This window comes from Phocoena sinus, chromosome 1 (genome assembly GCF_008692025.1).
Source record: "Phocoena sinus isolate mPhoSin1 chromosome 1, mPhoSin1.pri, whole genome shotgun sequence".
In the NCBI taxonomy this organism is placed as follows: Eukaryota; Metazoa; Chordata; class Mammalia; order Artiodactyla; family Phocoenidae; genus Phocoena; species Phocoena sinus.
This window is the reverse complement of record NC_045763.1, coordinates 19,335,945-19,360,272: the sequence shown is the minus strand read 5'-3', so window position 1 is coordinate 19,360,272 and position 24,328 is coordinate 19,335,945. Positions and strand designations below refer to the sequence as shown.

Here is a 24,328-nt window from a genome sequence, read left to right as displayed (position 1 = left end):
ATTATATAAAATCACTAGAGTTTAAATGGGTGACGTCTATGGTATATTTAATTATATAAAATCACTACAGTTTAAATGGGTGACGTCTATGGTATATTTAATTATATAAAATCACTACAGTTTAAATGGGTGAAGTCTATGGTATATTTAATTATATAAAATCACTACAGATTAAATTATATAAAATCACTACACTTTAAATTATATAAAATCACTACACTTTAAATTATATAAAATCACTACACTTTAAATTATATAAAATCACTACACTTTAAATGGGTGAAGTCTATGGTATATTTAATTATATAAAATCACTACAGTTTAAATGGGTGACGTCTATGGTATATTTAATTATATAAAATCACTACAGTTTAAATGGGTGACGTCTATGGTATATTTAATTATATAAAATCACTACACTTTAAATGGGTGACGTCTATGGTATATTTAATTATATAAAATCACTACAGTTTAAATGGGTGACGTCTATGGTATATTTAATTATATAAAATCACTACACTTTAAATTATATAAAATCACTACACTTTAAATTATATAAAATCACTACAGTTTAAATGGGTGACGTCTATGGTATATTTAATTATATAAAATCACTACAGTTTAAATGGGTGACGTCTATGGTATATTTAATTATATAAAATCACTACAGTTTAAATGGGTGACGTCTATGGTATATTTAATTATATAAAATCACTACACTTTAAATTATATAAAATCACTACACTTTAAATTATATAAAATCACTACACTTTAAATTATATAAAATCACTACAGTTTAAATGGGTGACGTCTATGGTATATTTAATTATATAAAATCACTACACTTTAAATGGGTGACGTCTATGGTATATTTAATTATATAAAATCACTACAGATTAAATTATATAAAATCACTACACTTTAAATTATATAAAATCACTACACTTTAAATTATATAAAATCACTACACTTTAAATTATATAAAATCACTACAGTTTAAATGGGTGACGTCTATGGTATATTTAATTATATAAAATCACTACAGTTTAAATGGGTGACGTCTATGGTATATTTAATTATATAAAATCACTACACTTTAAATGGGTGAAGTCTATGGTATATTTAATTATATAAAATCACTACAGTTTAAATGGGTGACGTCTATGGTATATTTAATTATATAAAATCACTACAGTTTAAATGGGTGACGTCTATGGTATATTTAATTATATAAAATCACTACACTTTAAATGGGTGACGTCTATGGTATATTTAATTATATAAAATCACTACAGTTTAAATGGGTGACGTCTATGGTATATTTAATTATATAAAATCACTACAGTTTAAATGGGTGACGTCTATGGTATATTTAATTATATAAAATCACTACACTTTAAATGGGTGACGTCTATGGTATATTTAATTATATAAAATCACTACACTTTAAATGGGTGACGTCTATGGTATATTTAATTATATAAAATCACTACACTTTAAATTATATAAAATCACTACACTTTAAATTATATAAAATCACTACAGTTTAAATGGGTGACGTCTATGGTATATTTAATTATATAAAATCACTACAGTTTAAATGGGTGACGTCTATGGTATATTTAATTATATAAAATCACTACAGTTTAAATGGGTGACGTCTATGGTATATTTAATTATATAAAATCACTACACTTTAAATGGGTGACGTCTATGGTATATTTAATTATATAAAATCACTACACTTTAAATGGGTGACGTCTATGGTATATTTAATTATATAAAATCACTACACTTTAAATTATATAAAATCACTACACTTTAAATTATATAAAATCACTACAGTTTAAATTATATAAAATCACTACACTTTAAATTATATAAAATCACTACAGTTTAAATGGGTGACGTCTATGGTATATTTAATTATATAAAATCACTACACTTTAAATTATATAAAATCACTACACTTTAAATTATATAAAATCACTACACTTTAAATTATATAAAATCACTACAGTTTAAATGGGTGACGTCTATGGTATATTTAATTATATAAAATCACTACACTTTAAATGGGTGACGTCTATGGTATATTTAATTATATAAAATCACTAGAGTTTAAATGGGTGACGTCTATGGTATATTTAATTATATAAAATCACTAGAGTTTAAATGGGTGAAGTCTATGGTATATTTAATTATATAAAATCACTACACTTTAAATGGGTGACGTCTATGGTATATTTAATTATATAAAATCACTACAGTTTAAATGGGTGACGTCTATGGTATATTTAATTATATAAAATCACTACAGTTTAAATGGGTGAAGTCTATGGTATATTTAATTATATAAAATCACTACAGTTTAAATGGGTGACGTCTATGGTATATTTAATTATATAAAATCACTACAGTTTAAATGGGTGACGTCTATGGTATATTTAATTATATAAAATCACTACAGTTTAAATGGGTGAAGTCTATGGTATATTTAATTATATAAAATCACTACACTTTAAATGGGTGACGTCTATGGTATATTTAATTATATAAAATCACTACACTTTAAATAGGTGACGTCTATGGTATATTTAATTATATAAAATCACTACACTTTAAATGGGTGACGTCTATGGTATATTTAATTATATAAAATCACTACACTTTAAATGGGTGAAGTCTATGGTATATTTAATTATATTGAATTTCTTTTAAAAAATATACATTAAGCTTTCTGGATGCCATTCATATTCTTATCGTTAGCCTTAGCAAATTCCTGCTCTTGGTAGGTGGTCACAGAGAAACCGATCAGAAAAGAGTTAACAGCTGAGCATCCAATTATTAGAAAAAAATTACTTAGCTACTTCTCAATACCAAATGATTCAGCCATCTGTACAAACTGTAAGAGTGTTCGTAAATACCTTCTTAGGCTCTGGCTCTGCCTCTGGTTCTTCCTGTGCTGACGCGGTTGTGGGAGCAGCAATGGCTGCAGGGGTCACAGGAGCTGCAGCAGCTGCAGCTACAGCCTTTTCCTTCTTGTGTTTTTTGTGCTTCTTGTGCTTCTTATCCTTTTTGTGTTTCTTGTCCTTCTTTTTCTTCTTTTTCTTTCCACCTCCTTCTGGGTCTGAATTCTAGAAATCCAAAAAACCCAAAGCAATAAAATCAACCTGTCCAACTAAACATTTTATTTCTTCAAGGGAATAAGCAACTGGACTAATCTCAGGATTTCATACGGCTTCAGGGGGGAAATAAGAGCCAGGGCCAATCACCACTAAGAAAAGTACTCCTAAAAGATGGGAACCACCACTGAAAGCAAAGACTTCCAAGAGTTGAAACAGACCTTGAAGATAAATGATTTTTTAAAAATTTCCCCAACTAACTTCACATTAAACCAGGCCTCCCAACCACAAGCTATGAATCAGGTCTCCAAGACTGGCCTGAGTCAGGGTCTACCTCCATATGTAAGGAAAAGCACCATGTGCAACAGGAAGAAAAGTCTCTGAACTCAACTAGACCTGATCTGAATTCTGGTTCCTGAACCTATTAAACTAGTTGACCTCAAATTGCCTGACATGTTCTGAGGCCTTTTTGTCAACCCAAAATGGGTATAACAATCCTTGATAAAGCTGTTACAAAAGTTAAATGGGAATATCTGTAAATCACCCACAATACCAGCCTAACATGTAGGCTTTTAATAGCTATCATCCTAAATACAAGTATGTATGAATGCCACATCTCTAACCACTGTCTGATCTATCTCTAGAATGTGGGTACATTGTTCTCCACCACATATATTCCAAATTTAAGCAAAGGGTAGGCTCTGCTATAATTGCATCTAGTCTATAATTTTTAAATCTCACATTTCTAAGCAATTACTTAAAATTCCTCAATCCATTTAGTCAGTCTGCACAATAATTCAATCCTATTAAGATGGACATCCACCACTGATTTTATACAATACAGAAACCTGCCATGATAGATTAATGAATCACAAAGAAAACAGTTTAAGCTCTGATATTTTAATATCCCAATGATATTTAAGCTTGACAATGTAAAAACAAGAGTGTTATTCTTATCTATGTAGCTTGCCAAAGATAAGGCTATATGGGACAACAAAGTACTTTCCACTCCATCTAACATTTCACAAGTTGTGAGGTTCTTTTTTTATTATAGAAATAATGTATTTACACTGTAGGAAAAAATAAGAGCATTAAGATGTAAAGAAGAAAAATTAAGATCACACATCATTCTCCTTCTAACATATAACCACCGTCGACATTTTGGTATCTTCTTGTGATAAAGTGTATTTTTTCTATATAAAAATGTAATCAGACTAATAGACATGATCTAAGATTGTAATTTTTATTGATTGTGACCATAACTATCCCCAAACCTGTCAAACACTAGAGAAAACAGCAGAAACGCTAAACTATTTTTCTCCTAGATAACAGAATCAAGGGTAATTTTTTTCTGTTTTTCTAAATTGTCTATATAATCCAATCTTCACCACCAAGATAATAGTATTAGACATATCACAAATTAGTGGATGTCTAGAGTACTAAGCATGGACTGTGATGCAAACACCACCACTTAACTTGTGCCTCCTTTTGAAGTCCATCTGAACCATAGAAAGTAATGCTCCTCTGAACTACAAAAGACAAAAAATTCTCTCCTTCCAAGTGACCACGTATAATTATAAAAGATGTCCAAAACAGGGCAGACATACCCTTGCCGGTGATGGGCTTGGTGTTGGGCTTTTAGCCTTTTTAACCGGTACCGCTGGTGACCAGTTGGTAGAGGGTGACTGAGACTGGACAGGGGATGGAGGTGCTGGGGGTTTTTTAGCTGCTGGCTCAGGAGATCCCGAGACAGATCGGGAAGATGAGACCCTCCTTACCGACTGAGGGCTTGGTGAGGCAGCTCTAGAAACAGAGGGAAAAAATAAAACATTTAATATCCAAAAGCACAGATCCTTCTTTCTTAAGAGAAAACAACCAACTACCATTATACAACCAGATAATGAACTTTAAGTATTTCACAGCACTTAGTCTGCTGGTTGATTATACTAACACTTATCAAATTTTTACCACCTAAGTCTCCTGGAGAGTAGTTCAAGCTCCACAATCCTCTATCCATTCTGTTACTGATTCTTCCTGTATGAAATTAGTAATGCCAGTTCCTATATTTAAGACCGCTTTTATCAGTCTTACATAGACATGCAAGAAATATCCTATGCATCACTTCAGAGCTAGGTTTGGAAACAGACTCAATAAGCCTGATATCCCTAAGAACCAAGTAAAAAATCCTATGGCATTTAGCTTATACCATGAGGAACTATCCTGAAAACAGAAAGGATCTACGAATAGGACCTAGAATTTGCCTTAAAGTTTGTATTCACAGCTATTCTTTTCTGTGATTTCTCAGTTGGGGGGCGGGGGGCTTCCAAGCATCAAGAGCTTTTGCAAGTTAGTGTTCCTAACCAAAAAGGATAAAATATTTTTACTTTTTTATCTTTTTGGGTTCCGGAGTCCTGGAGACTCTCCTAATGGGCCTAGAACTTGGAGATGGGGACAGCCTTCTTTGGGGTGATGACGATGCTCCTCTTCGAACAGCTGGAGGACTTGAGGAGGTCTGAGGAGCTCGAGGCCGTGGTGAGGGCGAATGCCGTTTGTTTGGTTGTGGTGACCGGGCCTCCCGGGTAGATCGGCTCGGGGAAGACCCTTTCCGATGCTTTGATGACAACGAAGGCGAACGTCTCTTGGTGACTGGGGAGCTTCTTTGTTTGGGAGGTGGCGAATGGGAGACCCGACGCTTTGGTGGTGGAGACGGTGATGGCCTTCGTTTAGGAGGGGGAGGGGGTGAAGCCGTTCTTCTCTTTGGAGGTGGAGAAGGAGAATATCTCCTCTGTATTGGAGGAGAGTATCTTCTTGGGGAAGGTGAGCGACGACGTGGGGGAGGAGAAGGAGTCCTAGGAAAAATAAACGGTCCAACAGAGTAGAAACAGAATGCAAAGAAAACTATGTACTTATACGGCACCACACAGAGATAGAATATTTCTAAGTGGAAATGTCATGCGTTTAAACTCATTTAAGGTAACAACAACAAAAAAATCACTTAGTAAATTCCTGTTTATCCTAGATGACTACAAATAGGTCATTGTGATTAATGGAGAAATTTAGTTTTCAGACTGAGTTCAAATTTGTCAAAAGTCATTTAGCATGGGCTTCCCTGGTGGCGCAGTGGTTAAGAGTCCGCCTGCCAATGCAGGGGACACAGGTTCGTGCCCCGGTCCGGGAAGATCCCACATGCCGCAGAGCGGTTAGGCCCGTAAGCCATGGCCGCTGAGCCTGTGTATCCGGAGCCTGTGCTCCGCAACAGGAGAGGCCACAACAGTGAGAGGCCCGCGTACCACCAAAAAAAATGTCATTTACACAATCCATATAAAATCAACTTAATATTTTTTGAGAAGAGAACCTGGCATTGCTCTAAGGAAACTGAAAATCCACTATCACTATGTAGCAACTAGATAACTACATTAGCAAGACTCTATTGACTGTGTTCAACTTGAACTCAGGAAGTCTGTGCTTTAAAGAGCTCTCCTGTGTAGGGGGTACCCTCTCTAAACTGGTTTGGACTCTGAATTAATAATTAGCATTCACTTGCACAGCTTTAAAAGGCATCTCTACCCTGCCCCCACCAAGACAGACTTACATTTTTTGTACGTCAAAACAGTATTCAATGGAAGTCTACTGCTAAGCAGAACGCATCCCTGTCAAAGTCTCAACTTGGCCTTCCTCTTAATGCTTAAACCCTACATAACCCTAACTTGCCTCTCAGGAATTAAACCTCAATAAAACATTTAGTTCCAATGGCCTGATTTTCTCCTGAAACATTCAGACCTTGAGCTCAAAATATTTTCCTGCCTAAAAATCAGCTTTGGGATAGGCCATACATTGGGCAACACCGTAGAGTTTTCCATTTTGCCCTCATATTTAATAACTCTGAACCCCCGTTTCCTCACCTGAAAAATGGGAATACCAAGCAAGATCATCTTGAGGAGACATGAAGTACATAAAACATCTACCACTTTACCTGCCACATAATGGCCATTCAGGAGTTGTAGCAGCAACTATACCGCTCGATAATGTGTTTGAGCAATGCTCTTAAAAAAATTTTTCCCCCTAACTTTTATTTTGAAATCATTTTTGATTTACAGAAGAGTTGCAAAAATAGTGGAGACTTTCCACTTAACATCCCATATAACTACAGAAAAATTACCAAAACTATGAAATTAACCTTGGTATTAACTAAAATACTAATGTCACCCCAGTTTTCTCTACTAATGTCCTTTTTCTGTTCCAGGTTCCAAAAATCAGGATCCTACATTGCGTTTAGTTGTCACGTGTCCTTAGTTTCTGCCAATTTGTAACTGCTCCTCAGTCTCTCTCCCTCTCATGATTGACAGTTTTTTGAAGAGTACTCATCAGTTACTTTGTAAAATGGCTTTCAATTTGGGTTTGTCTGACAGGGTCAACGCTCTGTGTCCAAAGATCCAGTATCCACAAATTCAACCAACCATGGATCGAAAATATTTGAAGAGAAAAAAAATTCAGAAAGTTCCAAAAAGCAAAACTTAACTCCCCACTATAAAGTTAATATTTTTTCCCTCTGTAATCACTAGTGATCCTGCCTTTTAACATCTTTATTGATATGTGGTTCACAAATCATAAAATTCACACATTTGAAGTGTGCATTTCAATTGTTTTAGTATACAGTTGACCCTTGAACATGGGTTTCTTGAACTCCATGGGTCCATTTATATGTGGATTTTTTTTTAATACGTATTGCAGTACTACACAATCTGCTGTTGGCTGAATCTGCAGATACGGAGGGCCAACTGTAAAGTTATACTCAGATTTTCAACTGTGTGGAGGGTCGGTGCCCCTAACTCCTCTCCTTGCTCAAGGGTCAACTATATTCACAGTGTTCAACCATCATGACTCCCCATTCCCATCCCACCCTAGGCACCATTTATCTAATAACTCTCTATCTCTACAGATTCGTGTGTTCTGGACTTTCCATGTAGATGGAATTGTATACTATGTGGTATTTTGTAAACAGCTGTGCATGCCACTCGAATAAAATATTTCAATCACAAAGATTCAAAGTTGCTCCCTTTAGCTCCCACTAGCCTACGTGATAAAGTACCTGCGTCGTGGTGGTGGTGTGGGAGACCTGCGTCGACGAGGCGGAGGAGCAGGAGAAGGAGAACGTCGCCTTCTGGCAGGCGGTGGGGAGGGGCTTCTCCTCCGTCTACCACTAAACCAAAGAAGAATTATAGTTGATTCAGAGTCAGTAACATTTATAACTAAGTGATCAAGATGATTTAGTTTCAATCATTGTCAACCCAAAGTGCAGCAGCTGTCATTCTATCCCTCAAAGCAGTGTTTTTCAAACTATAGTGTAGTTAGTCAAGACCCTGGGTGACAACCAGGATTTTAAAAAAAGGAAAGGAAGAAAGGAAGAAAAGAAAAAGGAAATCAAAGTGCTTTAACTTGTGGTAAGGGTAAATTTTGTATTGTGAAATTTTTGTTTCTGTATATAAATATGCAGTCTGAGTCATGACATAAAACATTCTTAACATGACGCAAGGTGAAAAAAGTCTGAAAACACTGCCTTAGAGCATTGCTTTTTAACTAGAAGGTCCATCAGAAACAGCTTGGAAGCTTATTTGAAATTTGTGTTCACCAGGTTTGGGCTATGGTCTAGCCAGGATATGTTTAAAAAGGTTCTTCAAGTGATTTTTGATTCCTTGTTAGGAACAACTGTTCTAAAGCCTAGAAAAATACAATGTTCAAATACAGATATTTAAAATTTAAGGCCCAAAGTCTGGGTGTCACTGCTCCAAGTTCTTGATTTTTTAAAAAGTATGTTCCCACAGTTCAACAGTTGCAAACTATTAACTAAAAACACTACCCCAAAGACAAAGGACCAAAGCTGTCTGAGCACTAAAGCCACTGGGAGCAATGTGGTTAAAATATAGATAAGAATCACAGACCTTAATTCTGAGCTGTTAGGCATTTAACCAATTAAAACAAAAAGCACACCTGAAAAATACAATTATAATCAACTGGACTAACTCATAGTAGTCTCCCAGCAGATATACTAAAATAAATACCAAGCCAGTTTGACATCTATTGGCCAAGTTTGTGTATACAAAGAAGTCAAATAATATACAATTAACCTTTAAACAACGTGGGGGGCTTGGGCTTCTGCGCTGGCAGATTCAATCAACCGAGGATCATGCAGTACTATAATATGCATTTATTGTAAAAAAAAAAAAAAAGCCATGTGTGTGTAAGTGGGGCCGCACAATTCAAACGCATGTTGTTCAAGGGTCAACTGTAATTAGTTCTAAATTTCTTGCCCAGTACAGGATTGATGCTTCTTGTGAATCTGGAAGTATTTTCTAAAGTTTACTAGTCTTGATTCCCCATTTAAAACTAAGGAGAGTTCATTAACAGAACAATGAAAATTCTGACATTCATTAGTAAATTTAATTTTTAATTTAAATTTGCTTATGCCCTGTGGGGACTAAGACCTCACTCTGAACAGATTTAAAATATGAACTACAGGACAGATAAGCTTCAGATGAAATGTAGACACCAAACTATTAATTACAAGAAAGAACTGTAAAGGAGAAGCCACTTTACTAGCAAGGCTAATCTGAGAATTACGGGACCTAGAGAAACAGGGTGGACTACTGTTTCAACAGGTAATGAAGATTTCAAACGGGAAAAGACATTTGGGTTTTGACTCAAAAAAGAAAAACAAAGGTTTACACTCGCAAACTTTGAGGGTGAGATGATACAAAGCAGAACTCCCAATGTGTTATCAGTAGGTGTAATAGCAAGAGAGGCTATTACTGTTGATTATGTGACTTCTCTTTTAAAATATTCTCATAAAAAAAATTTAACTCAGATTAGAATCTATTATAATACACTAATGACCTAAGATATTTATTCTGTGCCTCAGTTTCATTTGTAAAATGAAAGGCTTGGAATAACTAAAAGGTCCCTTTCAGTGATGACCTTCAATGTCCTGTTTCCATGTGAGAAAAAAACCAAAAAGAGAATAAGAATAAAACCATAACCTAAAAAAACCAAAACAAAACAAACAAACCAAACTAGCATACTTAAAGGAACTACAAGAAAAATTTGATAATCACTTATAACTGGAATCTCGACACCCGATGGCTCTATGACCTAAAGGCTAGTTTCTTACCTGAGCTGATATGGCATACATATCAGGGGTTTAAAAGAAGAGGAAGAAGTAGAAGAAGAAGGCTAAACATGTTCTAGTTACTCTGAATACTAGGGCCAACTCAAGCCTTCAACTGTGTGTAGAAGTTGTTGAGTACAGAGGTCTCCCCCCACCCAAACTGCACGAGAACCAGTTTCAATAAGCCTCAAAACATGAAGCAGCCCTCCGCCCTCGAGTATGTAGGAATGCAAAAGTCTTATAAGGACAAAGACAGCTTGCAATCTCTGCAGTGACCTCTTCAGAATCACCTCACTTCACTAGTCAGGCTGGTAATGAAGACAATAAGTTATAGATGCAACAACTATCTTTTTATACTAAGTATGATCAATACACCATTCACTGTTAAGGAAAGAGTGTTCAATACCTGAAGACACATGTTTAGAAGCATGAAAAATGCTGCATTTTTCAATCTTTAAACTTTATATATGAAATATTCAAAGCCAGGCTGTATTTCCCTTCTTAAAAATGAATACTGAAGTGTGATCCCAAACAATTCTTTCTCCATCTCCAAATCCTAGAGACTTGATGGCAATCTCTAACATCATTATCCATAACCGGCCGGGGGTGGGGGGGGGGGGGGCGCGGAATCTTACCACTAACCTGATTTTGTAAAGCAATTTTTTGGCTGCTGTACTAGCAATTTTACAGAAACCTGGAGTAATCACAGTTGGGAACAGAATACCTTTGTACCTAAATTTTTTTTAAGGTTTCTATTTTTTCTTGTCAAGTAAGTTACTTCCACAGCACAAACACACCGTTTTGCTCCATCATATACACTGCCAACTGGTTCCAAAGAACCTTTCCAAGAAAACACTCTTATTAATTAGTGAGACTACTTAAAACAACACAGCTTCAAAAACTGATCTATAAAGAGAACAATGTGAACATTTCAGGAAGGATACTTAGAAATTTAGCGACAGCAAAGACCTCAGAAAGCAGAAGACTAGCAAAGACAGTACAATGTCATGGTGAAATGGTATAAAGTCAATGGCACAGGTCTAAGATCTGGTTTTGTCACTCTGTAACCCTAAGAAACTCACTTACTACTTCTGAGCCCCTGTTTTCTCACTTATGAGATACGCCTGAATTAGAGATTTCTATGTATCACCTGGCTCTAAAATATTCTGGCCTTAGGGTCACAAAGACCCTGATGACCAAACAGTTTCCAAAAGGATACGCAACTTACCTTTCTACTGTAGGAATAACTGAACAGGGCCAAAGCCTCACAGTCATTTTTTAATCTTTTAAATGTTTCCCCCATGTTTTTCTTGCCTTCCCTATAGTCACCACAAAGTCTGTTCCCACTAAATCTAAGGAGCTATTATTACTGTCCTATCTCTTGGAAAGACCTCAAAAAACAGAAGACTAACAAATACACTGTAAGTGCACAAAACTCTAAATTCAAATGATGCTCTAAAATAAACACTGTGTATGTTTTTATCATTATTTTGATGTGTAAGAAAATATAATCAAACCAAAACAATTGAGGAACTTCTCCACAGTCATACCCTGTAAACGTCAGAATGGGATATTACCTAAACAGTAAATTAAGTCACTCAAACTTTGACATGTAATCCTAATTTACAAAATAGCATCTAACCAACCTTTTAGTCACTGGCGATTGCCATCGCTTTCCCATCTGCATCCTGAGAGCAGTGGAAAAAAACAAATGTCAAGAATTCCATTCACCAAATTAATTACTTCAATGGAGTTAAGTATCACTAATGGAGATATATTTTTTTAGATATTCAAACATGGTCGGGAGTTAATGCTATGATTTAACTGGTCTATTCTAGTCATGCACATGTTCGACATGCTGGTACAAAACTTACTAAGTTCTCATTAAATAGTAATGACCACGGAACAAAGAAAACCCAAATACCCCCCAAATCTGACCATCTCCTACTGTGAGTCCTTGAAAGCAAGGAGTTAAGCAAATTCTAAATAAGCCCACAGCCCATCCCTTAAGTCATGAAGTTTTATCACAACTACAGAACACCACTGAAGACATTACCGAGGGGAAGTCTCTTTCTGGCGCTTTCGAGGTGATGGAGAGGCACTCCGGGAAGGGGAATGTCTCCGCCGCCTGCCTACCTCACCATTCTTCACGTGGGACCTTTTGGGTCGCTCATCTTCTGAGGAAGAGGAGGAGCCAGAATCTATAATTACACAATAAACAAAAATTTACATCAGGTCTATGCTTAAGAGTCTATCTACGTTTTTGGAATCTAAGCAGATGGAGTGCCCAAATTAGCAAATCAAGTCCACTAATATAAGCAAGCACATATACAGGCAACAGTTCTGAAAAAAGGTAATATCGATATGTGCTTAATGACTTGAAAGTCAAGCATACATAAATATACGTTATTATATAATTACGTTATACAAATCATTTCCACAGAACAATCCAACAAGACAGTGTCCCTTATAAATCTAGTGATCTTCCAGATAACTAAGTAGAGCTTAAAAAGCATCTCAAGCATTATTTAATTCTTGTTACTCTATGTACTTTTAAGGCTACTGAAAGTCTTACTAGCATTTGAATAATTTACTTCATATCCCTATTATTTATCAAACAAACAAAATGTATGTGACATTTCCTACAGGCCTGGTAACAGTCAAGAACTGCAAAGAGAAACACTTCATTTGTACATGGTTTCCTTAACTTAAAATAACTAACAAGTCCCAAATACCAAAAAATATCCAAAACTTACATGCATTTTCAAACACTTCCATGATTAACCTCATCTTAAAGAGTTGCAAAAGCTGTATGGCTTTTAACTGACTTAATGTCACTGTGGGATGCTTTGGTTTCCATTTTTATAAATGAAAAGCAAAGGTAGTGCCTAGACTCAGTCACAAATACCAACTAAGCGAATAAAACCAGGAGATCTGGTTTAAAAATCAGGTTTCTGCGTACGTACTTTTTAATTCAGAAGTTCCCCTCCTAATTACTATTTTACAGATATACTCACATAAGCACAAACACACAAAAAAACTAGAAATAACCTAAATGTCCAAATAGGCGAGTGGCTCAACAGATGACAGCATATTATCAGAATGTTAAAAATGCTGCAGCTGGTAAATAAATGAGGTAGATCCTTAAGAATTAACAGGGAAAGATGTCTAGCTATAGTAGGCTAAATAGGCAGGCAATATAATCTACAGTTTGAGCCTGTGGGTTTGTTTTTTTTTTTTTTTTTTAAACCACAGATACTTATACATGCACAGAAAATTTCTGAATAAAAGCTTTGGGGAGTAAGACAGGGTTGAGGAAAGAAATATACTTTTCCAATTTCTATTCCTGTTTTAACTATTGTACTAACACTTCCTCCTAACATATTTATACACAGGCACAAAAATATTTCTCCTAAGTATTGATACATTCACTACACTTTCGGATATTTTTATCTTAAGTATTTTCATTAGGATATGCAGAAAGAAAAAAATGTAACCAGTGTCCATACCAGAGGAAGACTGCTGGTTCTGTCGTCTGTATTGGCGTCTCTGCTGCACAGAATCTGCTGCAGCCATTTTGCCACCTTTATCTTCTTCTGAAAGATGGATGCATTTAGAAAGTGTTTCTTTAGTCATGCATACAGAAAATGTAACATATTTGAATTGGGAAATGGTCTCCTAAACCTTTATCTGGTTGGGTCAAGCAATACAGCTACTCTTTTTTAACAAAGGAAGAGCTTAAAATGCCTATTTAAATGCTAACTTAGACTATCTTCACTAAATATAATAAAAATAAACTTATTTAGGCATTTGTGACAGTTCGGTCAGCATGCCAAGCACTTTATAAACATTATTTCAGTTAACAACCAAAGACCTAAAGGCTGGTACTGTTATCTGCATTTCAGAGATGAAAAAAAAAAAAAGTAGAGGCTCAGATAAATTATTAAAACAAACAAAAAGTAGTTAGTGGAGCTGGGGATTCAAACAGGCCGGTATGACTTCAAAGTCCTAGCTCTTAACCATTAAGCCATATCGTATAATTAATCTTTAACCAGAATCTAATTCAGCTTAAAAAAAACAAAACAAACAAAAAACACTTACCTGATTCAGATAACTCTACTTTTCTAGGCTTGGGTGCTGGTGAAGGGGACTCTCTTTTCTCAGTACCTTTATGTTTTGTCACTAAAAATAAGGGGAAGAAAAACCCCACTTACATACATACAAAAACAAAACAAAAAGCAACACATCTTCTTAACAGTACAAAAAGAAGTGTGACTATTCTCATAAATAATTTATGACAATTAAAAAGTTCCTGTAAGCCCCTGTTATCATTACCTGAAGTAGAAGCAAGAATTTGTAAATGTTTGGTGAAAAGCCTCGGAAAGTTCTACAATGATTTTCCAATTTTCAAACTTTCAGATTCTCCCAAGAGAAACTTTAAGAGAAATTGGGAGCTGCTGTTTCTGAGTAGAACAAGCTCTATGCTATGCATAACATTCAGCTCAGTAAAGTAAACCTCTGTGTGCTACCCTACAACCTAAAACACACACTCTTAACTACAAAGACCTCATTAACATAAGACCTTTTAAGCACCCCCTACAGGTTGGTCCAGAAAAGTAATGAAGATGATAAATGATAAATGATAAATGACATAAGATCTGATGAAATTTTCACAGAGAAAAGTTTCTGGTCTGGAGAAGAGGAACAAATTAGTCACCTAAGAGGCTGAAGGCTTTTGATGTAGAGTATAACCTTCACAATAGCATGAGGGACTTAAACTACCTGTAAAAAAGTAGACCTTCACAACGGTAAAAATATTAAATGCTAAGGCTAGAGGATCCTTTCCAAAGATTAAAATAAATAAATAAATAAATAACCTCAACTGAAGTCATGCGGGTAATTGAAATGGACTAGGATCTGAACACAAGACACTATTTCTATACCTATGGCATAGGCGTTAATTTCTAACAATTACTATCTCTGTCTACATTATCCATCCCATTGCTTCAAGTAATGTCAAAAGTATATACACATGAGCTTCCCTGGTGGTGCAGTGGTTGAGAGTCTGCCTGCCGACGCAGGGGACACAGGTTCGTGCCCTGGTCCGGGGGGATCCCACATGCCGCGGAGCAGCTGGGCCCGTGAGCCACGGCCGCTGAGCCTGCGCGTCCGGAGCCTGTGCTCCGCAACGGGAGAGGCCACAACAGTGAGAGGCCCGCGTACCACACACACACACACAAAAGTATATACACAGATAATCATTAATCTTACCCTAGATTAACCTGAAACATTATTTGAGACCATTCCTCTAAGAACTAGACTTGAAAACAATATGATCCCCTCAGTACCCTTACACCTGTTTCTGTTTAATTAAAGCAATTAATATGGAATGTTTAACCTAGAATTTAGATACATTTCATTTAACAGACAGTCATTCAGAATACTGTAAAGGCTTATTCTAAAGGGCAGTAATTTAGCAATCTAATCATTTTTGCTGAAGTAATCCAACTGAAGAATTTACCACTATACTTTTAAAATACCAGCATTTTATTAATTCTACCTAATAAGCCTTTTGGACAAATCACTGGATTGGGTAAAGAATCCAGTGACTAGTTAATCTAGTGATTATCTAATTATCATGAAATATAGTAGCAAGACTGCATTTAAAACTTGTATTTTAGGGCTTCCCTGGTGGCGCAGTGCTTAAGAATCCACCTGCCAATGCAGGGGACACAGGTTCGAGCCCTGGTCCAGGAAGATCCCACATGCCACGGAGCAACTAAGCCCGTGCGCCACAACTACTGAGCCTGTGCTCTAGAGCCTGTGAGCCACAACTACTGAAGCCCGCATGCCTAGAGCCCCATGGTCTGCAATGAGAAACCACCACAATGAAGAGTAGCCCCTGCTCGCCGCAACTAGAGAAAAGCCCGCGCACACCAACGAAGACCTAATGCAGCCAAAAAAGACCAACCAAACAAAAAAAACTTGTATTTTAAGAAATTCAAAGACATGAAATAGAAATGCCTTTAAATTTTAAGGATTCAAAGCTATTTTTTGGGTCAGTACTCTTCATTTTTTTTTTTTTTTTTTTTTTTTTTTTTTTTTTTTTTTTGCGGCACGCGGGCCCCCCACTGCTGTGGCCTCTCCCGTTGCGGAGCGCAGGCTCAGCGGCCGTGGCCCACGGGCCCAGCCGCTCCACAGCATGTGGGATCTTCCCGGACCGGGGCACGAACCCGTGTCCCCTGCATCGGCAGGCGGACTCCCAACCACTGCGCCACCAGGGAAGCCCCAGTACTCTTCATTTTTAAGTGTCAGTTAATCTTCAATTCTTGAAAAAATATTATAGGCATCTAGCCATAAACCCAAACGTCAAAGTACCACCTTAGAGAACTGGGTTCCAAAATGTGTTTGGGAGCTGGATGTTTGGATGCCAGAATGCATTTTCCCCTGAGAAACATTACAAATGTGGTTATGTTTGCTATATAGTGGTCAAATACCTATTTAGTAAATAATACAATTGAACTACAACATTACATTTTTTCCCCCACAAAAACTTGTATTTGGAGTTTTATCCTGATCTAATCTCTCAATAATGGCTTGGGTACAAGTCTTAAGTCATTGTTGATATAATCAGCATTAAACAAGTATCCATTATATACCCCCTACTCTGGTTTAATAAGACTGACTGAATCATAGCATTATTAATATCATACATGTTTCATCAATGTTTGCTTGTCTAGATAAAATTTTCACAGCTTATTTTTATTAAAAATTTTATTTTTATGTTAATGTTGTTTCATTTTTAGTATTTAAGGGGCAAAATCATTCTAAAATGACGTCTGAAATCTCCCAAGTCAATTGAAAAACCAGAATTTTAAATTTACTTCAATAGTCCTATTAATCATTAACCTTGCAGACTTGCTCAAAAGATCACTTGTAAAGATAAGTCACTCTGTGACCAGAATTAGTAAAATAATCCGTAAGTATCTACAGAGCACATTCATATGGTTATGTTATCTAACTCAAAAATTATTACCACCACCACATGTATAGATCACCTGTAAACATACTTCATTAAATATATTCCACTGATTTCAAAGCACTGTTTTATGTACTAAGATAATGCCAATTTAACTATGACATGCCACCGATTACAAAATGCGTCCTGAGGACTCTTTCAGATGAGAATGTATATTATACTCCAAATAATTTACCTCTAATTCTCCAAAATACTTTTCCTGCCTCCCTCCCACTCCATTCACCCACTATTAACAGCAGAACCTTAAAGCCCTGATTGATGACTACCCCACGAAACACAAAAGGAAAATCTATCACACTTCAATGTTATCAATGCTTTTATTAGCAATGGAGACTGCAAGAAAGGAATTTCTGAAATCATACTACCCGGTACAGAAGCTGAAAAACTTTACCCTGCCTTCTATTTCCCTCCTTTAGCAATCAAAACAGGCATGTGGGGGTAGGAAAGTTGGGAAAGTGTACATTTCTGAACTGGGAATGAGAACCCAAATTCTAGTCCTGGATGGCTGACCTTGACCAATTCACTTAACCTGAGAACCTATGACAACCTCTGAAGTCTTTCCTAGCTCTGAAATTTCATCACAGAGGGTTGGGATCGTTTTACTATAAAAAGCTATTTATCTCCAAGTAGTTACAACCAATATTCAGCCTCAGCGGACAAAATGCAGGCTCTCACTACACTACCCACAGTCAATCTCTTTGGCCGGGTTTTGTTTGGACATGGAAGACCTGTCCCATAAGCCACAGGAACGTTACTGGCCCTTAGTCTTCCACCTTGACTTCTCTCCTATGTACATATCCACTGTGACTTGTTTCCAGGAAAGCAGCAGCCCACTCTTCCCGACAACATATCAAGACACAAGAGGTTGGTATCTGTGCAGACCCTAACAAAGGTTAACAAGTAATTCTTAACAATCAACCTATTTAACAAGGATTCAGTCCTCTGCTCAGGTACTTTTATTACCCTTTGGCTATGTGATGTAAACAGAAAAATCATAATCTGATGTGTCTTTGCAAAGTAACAGATGGGAACATTCAAATTATTATTTTACTAGAGAACTTTCTGGCTCCAGACAAAGGAAAGAAGTATTCAGAAGTGCAAAAACTTCACAGGAAAAGAAAAAATAGGTTAGGACAACAGGCATCAGATTTGGACACGGTGAATGGAAACTATTTTGAACAAAGTAATATGGGACATGATATTATGAAAATAAGTGATCGTAAGACAACCCTCCCATACTTATGTCTGAACCTGCGAGACCTAAAGGTTTCTCTATTATTATCCAGTTGCCTAAGTCTAAAGAGCCAATTCAACAAAAATGACCATATAATATTTGTTATCAGCAAATTAACCTGTTAAGGTTCAGAAAATAATTTGTACATTACTCTTTACAAATTACCATCATCTGTCAGTTCCCCCCTCACTCTGATAGCTTGTCTATACCTCACAGTAACAGATCAAAAAAGCAAAATTTGCCTTTCTAAAACTGCCACACTGCAAGGTTGTGGGGCCAGTGGGTGGTGATAGGGTGGACACAAATGAAGCAGCAGGGTGCTGATTAGAAATCCTGCTCTCACCAACTTCATAAAAACATAGTCAAGATTTTGCCTGAAGTATCCGCGATTTCTTCATTTATAATCTGAAAATTTAAATGTGATCAGAGCAACCCCAGTATATATTAATCTACAGAATGCTCCTTAACATCCAATTTACTATAACAGTTCTTTTAAGATCTCCCCTCCCCCACTACTCACTTATCACGCTGTGTATATCATTCCAGTCCTAAGCACCAAAGGCCCAATTCACATGGATACCATAGTTTTTCTCCGTGTATATTTAATGCTAAAGAAACAAACCCCAATGGACCACAACCTTCATTCAGACTAACATGGCATTCTACTTGCCTGGTAGGATCACAGATCATAAATTCCTCAGAAATCAATCCGCAGAATAAAGCAAGGACAATACTCAGAAGAACCCTGCCTAGGGCCTAAATTAAAAAAACAAATCAGCTTTTAGGAGGACACCACGTCCCTCCCTAGGAAGTACAATGTGGCCAAGAAAGAAATAAAACAGAATATGAAGTCCTCAAATAAGATATCAAACAAAAAATCTGCAGGGTAAAAAAAAAAGTTAACCGGTGTCATAGTAATAAAAAAATCCCTTACCATGACAACACAAACTTCGGTAAGCTACCCCAACTCAAACAGCCCACGGCTGGTTAACAGTACACTTCACCTACTCAATGCCAGAGGGTACTGCTAAAAACAAAACACTTTTACATGTAAACTCCATTTCAACAAACAACAAGAACTTAAAGCAGGAAAGAAAAGGTGAGCTTCTAAGCAAATTTATAAAAAACATGACATACAAATATTACCCAGCAACTTCATACTTTGAAGGGAGTAGGGGATAGCAACAACTGACTAGATATTTTGTGGCCAAATGAAGAAAGAACATATTGTTTTTATGTGCTTGATTTTTACCTTTACCTGAAGTTCTCCCTGGAGAGACAGAAACACGACTTTTCCTCGTACGGTTTGACTGCTGGGGTGTCGGGGAATGACGAGTTTTTGGTGGTGGAGTTGCTGGAGGTGATGGCCTGTGCCTTCGCCTCGGAGGACTTGCTGAGGGAGATAACCTACGAGTTTTTCGAGGGGGGCTGGATGTCCTCTTTGGAGGCTTCTTTGGCGGTGACCGGGAACGAGATGAAGAAGAGGACGAGCTACTCCCGGACAAGGATGCCGATGAACGCCTTCTTCTGTGGAATAAAGTACTCATGTTCATTAACTGCATACTTACAGAAAATGACCTTACAGGCATGTACAGTTTACACAACAATACAGCTATTTTTATCCAACTTTTGAGTTTATGTAGCTAAGCACACAAATGAGGGTTTTTTTTAATGTGAAACAAAACCATAACCTAGGACAGGAAACAGCTAGTTCTGAGACTAACTAAATAACTTATTCTGATAAATGCTTCTGAGTTGTCTTTCCAGTAGTTATAAAATATGTCAAGTGCTATAAGAGAATAGCTAACCAGTCTCTTCCCTCCTTAGGAATAACATGAGTGTTTTGGAGTTTGCATACAAAATTTGGGTGGCGAAGTATTTTTTTCATTTAATAACACAATGTCATGCAACCTTTATGTTGCATTTTTTAAAAAAACGTGCGAGATTAGGAATTCATTTAGCTACATAAACTTAGAAGCAGGGGACTCTCGAATTCTGCGGCAAAATTTGTGGTAAGTTCTGTTGCAATTATGTGTACCTGCAGAATTCACCTTTGGCGGAAGAATTCCTGAGAACCTGAAAAAAAGAAACCCTACCTTAAGTGTGAGATAAAAACTGGCTGAAAGGGAATCTTACACAATCTGCAAATTATCTTGACTGTTAAATGGCTCAGTAAGCAATTAAAACAGGCTGCTTGCAAAACTCCAATATAAGAAGTAGCTGTTTCCACTGATCTTATGCTAGAAAGCACCAGTATTACTTTTTCTCCAAAGGAGAAACAATCAATTTTAGAAAAGTGTGATGTCTAAATTGACTGACCATTTACATCTTCAGTCTCAGTTATCAGTAGTAACATCAATTCCGTAATTTTTAGTATTAGTTATAAAAAATGGTTCAATATACCTTGACAAACCCTCCCCAAAGAAAAATATCTTGTTTGTTTTTGCTTTATTTTGGCCACACCACATGGCTTGTGGGATCTCAGTTCCCCGACCAGGGACAGAACCCGGGCCACAGCAGTGAAAGCGCCAAATCCTAACGACTAGACCACCAGGGAATTCCCGAAAAGTATCTTTTTTAAAAATATGGGACTCTAGGGGCTTCCCTGGTGGCGCAGTGGTTGGGGGTCTGCCTGCCGATGTGGGGGACGCGGGTTCGTGCCCCGGTCCGGGAGGATCCCGCGTGTCACGGAGCGGCTGGGCCCGTGGGCCGTGGCAGCTGAGCCTGCGTGTCCGGAGCCTGTGCTCCACAGCGGGAGGGGCCGCGGCGGTGAGAGGCCCGCGTTCCGCAAAAAAAAAAAAAAAAAAAAAAAAAAAAAAAAGGGACTCTGAAAATCCTCAGACTGCAGAAACAAAATTACGGACCTTACTGCTTCCCCTCTTTTATTTCCAAGTTGATTTGGTTCCTTGAAAATACCTTATAGACTCAAAACACAAAATGTTCTGTCCTAAGTATAATCTGAAGCACAACCACTAGTTCCTTCCAAAAAACAGGTGAAATGCATCATAAAGAACGCACAAGGGGCTTCCCTGGTGGCGCAGTGGTTGAGAGTCCGCCTGCCGATGCAGGGGACACGGGTTCGTGTCCCGGTCCAGGAAGATCCCACATGCCGTGGAGCGGCTGGTCCCGTAAGCCATGGCCGCTGAGCCTGCGCTCCGCAACGGGAGAGGCCACAACGGTGAGAGGCCACAACGGTGAGAGGCCCGCATACAGCAAAAAAAAAAGAACGCACAAAACTCTGCTACCAGTGCACCATGCCTCCACTTAGGGCAGGTGTTGCAACAGTCTCTTTGTTAAAAGTTATAGATCCTAATGATCTGATGATTACCTAATTTAAAAATGATTTTTAAAAAAGAACACTGGTATTGACAGAGTGACTTTTATGCCCAGTCTCTTCAAAAATAGATACCAAACTGCTAATAACGGTGAAATCTATGGAATGGGATTGTGGGTAATTTTCAATTCATCTCATTTCTGTTTGAATTGTTTACAATAACTACTCTTCTTTAATGTGAAAAAGACACATTAAGAAAGGTATAACGCAAATGGGTTATTTTAATACTGGTAAAGCACTTTACTGGTTCTGTAGTCATCTATATTCAGAAACTAGTGGTAATTAAAAGCCAAAGGGAGAAGGTGGCTAATTCCCTTACTTGATAGGATTTCTTCGTACGGTCTGAAGTGGTGAAGATTATTAACACAAATAACTGGTAATATTAACACAAATTCACCAATAATTTGTTTTTTATTTTCCAACACTAGACTAGTGTTATCACTGCACAAATAACAGCATTACATCTCAAATGAGGTATCCCTTATTAAGACATTACCTATTATTACTCATGAGTTCTTTTTTTCCAGGGGAGCACTAATTCAAAGATTAGCCTAAAACCAACATGGTGTACTTTTGTACATCTGACAATTTCAAACTGAAAGAAAACAAAAAAACAAAAAACCCCAAAACTCTCACCGTCTCACTGGAGATCTACTCCTTCTATGCCTTGGTGGAGGAGGCATTCGTCTTGGTGGAGTTCTTCTTCGAGGAGATGGCCGTCTTCTTGGGCTTGGCCGCCTTCTAGGTGAGTATGATCTGCCATAACAGAATTAGAATCTGAGTAAATCATGAGCAAGGAATGAATTCCTTAACATAGTTTTCTCAACAGCTACATTTAAAAAATGGATCTCAAGGGACATAATTTTCTACTTGTGTAGAGATTTTTAATGGAACGTAGAAAGTGTCCCTAAATTGTTGCTGGAAATCCAAAGTGTAACATTTGTGCTAAATGTTTTCCACAGCTTTGATATAATTTACCTAATTCTACCTAGAAGAGTAGCACATAAAATTTAAGATCTATGCAGATCTTAAAGCCACTACTCACCTTGATCGGGATCTATGGCGCCTTCTCGGTCGAGTATGAGAAGGAGAGCGAGAACGTGTCCGGGATCTTGACTTGGAACGCGACCGAGATCTTGGTCGGGTCTTCTCCTTTTCCTTTTCCTTTTTGGAGTTTTTCTCCGGAGAAGGTTCTTTAGGCTCTGGTACTGGCTCAGGCTTGGGAACTTTCAGGATGTCACTGTGTGTGGGGGAAAAAAGGCTTATTTTGTGCCTTTTCTATTCAGACTCCTAAGTCTTAATACAGTAATATAAAAAAGCTGTTTCTTTAAAAAGTTTTCAAAATCCATGAAGACATCTAGAAAGATATATACACATAAGTGAAATCCAGTGAACTAACAATTCTAATCACATACATTTTTTTAAAAGTGCAAAGCTGTCAATAATAGTGGGGGGGAAAAACGGCAAGTTATAGTATATAAAATATCTGAAGCAACACAACCAACAGATAGCAGTGGTCACCTTTGGGTCATCTTACTTATACTCCCCTATACAATCTGAATTTCTTTTCAACAAGCCAACTTTATAATTTAAAAAATCTACAAGTAAAACAAGTATTTTTTTTAACACACAGGTATCATATTTACGGTCACTTAATAACAGCCTAAAATTGTGATATTTATAAATGAATTTTTATGTACTTGCCTAGTAGAAGTGGCCTCTTGTACTGAAGGTTCTTTTACTTTCACTGATGGCTCTGGGAGCTCTGGAGTTTTTTCCTTCTTCTCTGGAGCAGGGGAAGGACTCCGGCTCTTGGTTCTGTGACGGGGAGATCGAGAATGACTGCGCTTTCTCTCTCTCCTGACAGGGGAAGATCGTCTTCTAGGGGAAGGAGATCTGGATTTGCGTCTAGGATGAAAGCAATTTTTTTTCAGGTTTTTTGAATAACGTGGACTGGGGAAGACGGTCAAAAGGAGATGTGAGATTAATCTTTTTAATTACACTACTATTGTTTATATCTGAGAAGTTCCTTATGGAAATAAGATATCCTATCACACTTACTTAATAGGGAAAGGGCCAAGAGAAAACCAGAAAAACAAGCAAATGAAGGATAACAACATTCTCCAGTATACCAGTTATAACAGAGGAACACATCGACGTAGGACTCTAAATTTCGGTTCTCAATCATTCCCAGAGATGAGAAGACCAAAGAACAACTTTTCAGAGGAAGCAAATGCATAAAAGGAAGGAAATATATAATAATAAGTCAAACCTTAAAAAAACAGAGTTTAGGTGCAGACAGATCCCACCAGAGTTCATCAGGTAGAGTCTAGGTATTCCAGAAAAAAATGACTAGTGCAATTAAAGCAAAATGTTCTTCAGAAGAGGATAAATATATCAAACTTGCATAAGATAGCTTTTTTGGAAGAGAAGC

At 37.1% G+C, this 24,328-nt stretch overlaps 1 protein-coding gene across 23 annotated transcripts in view; it reads right to left on the bottom strand.

Annotated features, from left to right (window-relative positions):
* The window catches only part of SRRM1 (serine and arginine repetitive matrix 1), a 41,295-nt gene that overhangs the window by 9,828 nt on the left and 7,139 nt on the right, over window positions 1–24,328 (bottom strand). For 3 of the 23 annotated variants that reach the window (XM_032626569.1, XM_032626491.1, XM_032626540.1), the window contains 12 exons: window positions 23,599–23,802; window positions 22,940–23,134; window positions 22,531–22,650; window positions 19,813–20,087; window positions 14,389–14,469; window positions 13,797–13,883; window positions 12,344–12,488; window positions 11,934–11,975; window positions 8,215–8,325; window positions 5,510–5,974; window positions 4,733–4,928; window positions 2,928–3,137 (listed from right to left, as the gene is read on the bottom strand). In XM_032626569.1, coding sequence (XP_032482460.1) covers window positions 2,928–3,137; window positions 4,733–4,928; window positions 5,510–5,974; window positions 8,215–8,325; window positions 11,934–11,975; window positions 12,344–12,488; window positions 13,797–13,883; window positions 14,389–14,469; window positions 19,813–20,087; window positions 22,531–22,650; window positions 22,940–23,134; window positions 23,599–23,802 — 2,131 coding nt within the window. The remainder of the gene's footprint in view (window positions 1–2,927; window positions 3,138–4,732; window positions 4,929–5,509; window positions 5,975–8,214; window positions 8,326–11,933; window positions 11,976–12,343; window positions 12,489–13,796; window positions 13,884–14,388; window positions 14,470–19,812; window positions 20,088–22,530; window positions 22,651–22,939; window positions 23,135–23,598; window positions 23,803–24,328) is intronic. The other 20 variants (XM_032626496.1, XM_032626548.1, XM_032626551.1 and 17 more) reach the window with 13 other exon arrangements.